General features: G+C 40.5%; 1 protein-coding gene across 1 annotated transcript; it reads right to left on the bottom strand.

Annotated features, from left to right (window-relative positions):
* Nucleotides 1-1,911: 1,911 nt before the first annotated feature.
* LOC103645166 (MADS-box transcription factor 31) lies at nt 1,912-2,861 on the bottom strand. The gene is made up of 3 exons (XM_020543111.2): nt 2,646-2,861; nt 2,180-2,249; nt 1,912-2,088 (listed from the first exon to the last, which is right to left on the bottom strand). Exons 1-3 carry the CDS (start codon nt 2,831-2,833, stop codon nt 1,912-1,914), a joined length of 435 nt encoding a protein of 144 aa, XP_020398700.1. The 5' UTR covers nt 2,834-2,861.
* Nucleotides 2,862-4,339: the final 1,478 nt, after the last annotated feature.

The following is a 4,339-nucleotide window of genomic DNA, read 5'->3' on the forward strand; positions in this document are numbered from 1 at the left end:
CGAGGACAACAACTCTTTCAGATCGCGACCTTACATGGTATTAAATAAAAAATAGTTACAAGGTTACAAGTTAACTTGCAACAATTCATCAGTAAATGAAAACCATTGATCACAGAATTCAACACAATAGAAGAAAGAGTCGAGGCAAGGGCAACCCACTTTATTCCTTTGTAGGTTGTTCATAGACAAAGTCCTACAATATCTAACGGAAAGAACCAGGAAATAACGACCAACATATGGTCCTTTTCACTAAAGAATGAGTAAATTTTCTAGCTAAAATGTGTGAGCCGTGAAGACTAATAACAATTTTAACTCTAGAAGAAAAGACTAAGCATCAACAAAAAGGAAATGTGCTGCCTTTTGAATCAAGATAAAAGGCCAAGCTTCCTAACAAATTGCATGAAAATGATAGCTTATAATTAGAACAGCAAGGATACAGAACAACACTGGAATATAGTAGAGAAACTATTGCTTTAATATAGTAGAGATTTGGGTGGACCTCCATAACAAAGGAGACTTGACGGTGGCCTGATGACTCTCAGCTAAAGACTGGGTTAGTTGCGGCCAAACCAAACCAGCTAGACTAACTGTCTAATAAAGGACTTTTACTACTATTCTGTTTGAAAAATAAAAACTTAATATTCTAAAATTCAACCATTCAAGTTTTCAGCCAAAACATATCCTAGATGCCTATTCCCATGTGCCAGAACAAAATCAGTTAAATGATCATGCTAGCCTCAAAAAATAAGTTAATAGATTGATCTTTGAAGAAAGTATTTATCGAGTCGAAGTAGTCTATGCAGTTCCAAAGGTAGTTATTGAGACTCTTGACCGAGAACATTTCCATGACCCTGGTCTGAATTTGTTGAATTGTTCTACTGAAAACGTGATAACTCAGATTTAATTTGCTATGAGAAGTGAAGCTTTTGGAATAGATCCTGTAAATCATATGGTCCAATCTAATTTTTGTCTTCCTCAACTAAGGCATAAAGCAAAATTCAAAAGCCATATGTTATCTTGTTCAAAATCTAGACATCATAAACCCACATGACCATGACCATATCTATTATTTCTACTTTCCCTCAAAGATGACCATGACCAAAAGGACGAATGATATCAAATAAAAAAGAACATTACTAATTATATTCCATGCTAAATAATCTAGCCAAACAGCAAGATGCTATCGGAAGATCAGAAATTCACCCCTAACATCCTAAAAGTTGAATCTTTATGGTGTCCAGCATAAAAATTGCCAACCTTAACTTCGATTCATACACCATATACACCAAGATTATCCAGTAATCGGCTGCTAGCAGGTAGCCATCAGTTCACCGTACCTGTGAGCACTGCGAGAGCAGCTTTGCCCATGGCGCTGCGGGTTGCTGTTGCTTCGGCTCCTTTCTCCTCTTTGAACTCTCGGCCGTGGCGGAAGAAGGCTTATCCGCTCCTTGATCTGCATCAAAACCCCATGAACGCGATTCCAAACCAGCCCCCACATATAAACATTGAGCATTGGATAAATTACCAAATAAATTACTATTACATTGATGTTTATATCTTACTATTACATCAAAGAGTTCTCAGAAGAAGGCGTATCCGCTCCTTGATTTGCATCAAATACAACAGAACTCTTGTGTGTCACAACAACTCGGGCCTTTTGAAAGAGAGATGTGTACAGGCTACCAAGCGATGGATCGGAGGTTGGAATGTTGTGTACCCTTTGGCGGATCTCGAGCAGCTGCTAGTCGAGTAGCTCTTGCTGCCAGAAACAAAACAAATTGTGTGCTCAGCATTAGCACTGAGGGTGAGGGATCTCCCAAGACTGTTTTTTTCGTCTTCTTTTTAGGATAAAGAACTACAAGAATCTACAAGGCTACTCCATCAATCAATATGTCGGCGCGCTAGTTATAGTTAGTGCATAGTTACCTTCCTGAGGCGAACTTTGTACAGCGAGAACTCGATCTGCTGCTCAAGGTTGCTCAGATCCTGCGCGGAGAACGAGGCCAGGTCCTCCGCCATGTACTGCGCCATGATCATCCTCAGCCTGTTCCTCTCATCCTTCATCCTAGTCATCTCCTGGACGATTTTCTTCATGGGAAAGGAGGGGCGATTATTAGGTGGTTATACATCACTTGGAAACAAAGATTGCAACATATTGGTTCAAGAGAATCAGCCGCACCTGCTGGATGTCCATCTCCTCGAAACGGGTGCTAGGGGCTTTCAGGTACCTGTCAAAGACGCTTGCTATTCTGCAACCAGAAGCAGCAGTGATATATAGCACGGTATAAAAACGTCGTAAAACCCCTCATGGGTGCTCAGTCATAAATAATAACTATTGAAACTATTAACCGCTGGCAATAAGAATATATGATACCGGTCTTATACCACACACATAATCATCATCTCTTCTTTTTTACTGAAGGCTTCAAACTGTATATGGTAAGTTAAAAGGTTCCATGATGCATGCCAAGCTATAAGATTGTAGTTGGCAGGAATAATTGCAAATCAGTTCTGAAGCTCTCATGAATTTTTTGAACTCATTACTAAAGTCTAAAACCTTATAGCAGAATAAAGCTGGACCTTATATGTTACTGTACTAAACAAGCTTCAGAAATAAATAAATAAATAAATAATGCTTCACGCACCTCCATGGAGGACTAGAGTACTCGTACATCCTGCCACTGCCAGAGAATACGATGACTCCGATTTGCGCATCACAAAGAATGGCTACCTCGTTTTCCTTCTTGAACAACCCCATCTGCCTCTTGGAGAAGGTAACTTGGCGGTTTGTTGGATTCTCAATCTTCTTCAGCTCTACTTTTCCACGCCCCATTGGTACAGCTTGGTGCTTCTACTCTTCTCTTCTATTCAACCTACAAGAACATATGTTGCGAACATTGACAGTCATGATTCAGGACACCAAAGCACAACCATGATAAGAAACAAATAAATAGTTCATATGCGTGAGAGGAGGTAGAAGCAAATGACTTCAAATCATCAAGGCCATGAAATAAAATTAACAGACAGTTTCAGTCTTTCAGTTTCATGAAGATCAAATGAATTTAAGAGCTCGAGAAGATGAAAAGATTTGAAAAGCATGAGAAGATGAAAAGATTTCATATGTATGACCAAGAGATGACAGCAAATGGCTAAGTCACGAGAGATGAAAGCAAACAGGTTCACATGCATGATACAATAGAAAGTTATCTATACAGGAACAAAATCATCAAAAACATATGGTTGGAGATGGGCAGATGGAGAAAAGATAACGGGGAAAGAGATAGGAAACTTTACTTCCATTGATATCCCCATTAGAAGGAATACTATGATCTCTAAGAGTCATGACAACTGCACCACCTTCCAAAACCTTATCAAGGCCATGAAGAACCTTGACACCAGACAAGTGGTATGTTTCTCGCAAAACAAAAACAAAGGCACTTGTAACCATTGCAATTCACGACATATTAAAACAAACAATTATATCACTATAGCTGTTAGCCATCTATTAACTAAAAAGATTTGTATATCAATACCTCCCACTTATGTATCTTCCTCATCATCGTCATCCCTTGGAGGCGGACATGGTCGATGATGCCAGAGGTGTAGTTCGAGAGTCCCTCGAATTGGTAGAGCTAGTTGTACACGAGCAACTCCTAGGTGGTCTCATGGATGTGGGAGTCGACGACAAGGCTATAGCGCAAATCATAGAACTCTCAGAGCAACAAATAATACAAACTTCGTTATCATCAGACGCAACAAGAAAGACCAAAGCAACAGTGGGATGAAATACCCTTACTAACAACGACCTGATCACCATAAGCTCCTCACCTCCACAGTAATACACTGGTAGATAGAATATGTTGAGATTCATAAAGTCCTGAAGCACCGGCGTGATGGACTGCTCCAGCGGGATCGCCATGCTCATCCGTTGGCTTGTCGCAGCACCCTGCTGATTTAAATAGGACGATTAAGCGAACACCCAAATGTGCGTCGATGGTAGGTCTGCGTCGATTTGGGGCGAGGTTTTGGGCCCTCCTTACATCCTTATAAAAACACGTGTAAGTACAATACAACAGAAATCATTTTATTCAGGGCAGAATATACCTCCGTTACGACGACGAGGGTTGGGAGGGGTCGTGGGGCACGACGGGGGCTGGGAGCACCCTTCCCTGCAAAGGGAGATTCCAAATTGACACATACATTCAAAATTGAAGTGTCCTTGGTTCTAGACTATTCTCAATAACCATCCTAGTGTTCCCAAAAATGGGCATAAAGGAGTGCAATGTAGGTGAAGTACTTGCACAGTAGAACTATGTTCAACACTAATAGCAAACATCAA

The sequence above is a fragment of the Zea mays genome, chromosome 1, assembly GCF_902167145.1.
Source record: "Zea mays cultivar B73 chromosome 1, Zm-B73-REFERENCE-NAM-5.0, whole genome shotgun sequence".
In the NCBI taxonomy this organism is placed as follows: Eukaryota; Viridiplantae; Streptophyta; class Magnoliopsida; order Poales; family Poaceae; genus Zea; species Zea mays.

What these genes read in the sequence shown, in the direction of transcription:
- LOC103645166 (XM_020543111.2), bottom strand. Translation starts at nt 2,833, where the DNA reads ATGGGGCGTGGAAAAGTAGAGCTGAAGAAGATTGAGAATCCAACAAAC. An exon ending in TACTCTAGTCCTCCATGGAG is followed by an intron (nt 2,250 to 2,645) that starts GTGCGTGAAGCA and finishes TTCTGGTTGCAG; the next exon opens with AATAGCAAGCGTCTTTGACA. An exon ending in AGGAGATGGACATCCAGCAG is followed by an intron (nt 2,089 to 2,179) that starts GTGCGGCTGATT and finishes TTTCCCATGAAG; the next exon opens with AAAATCGTCCAGGAGATGAC.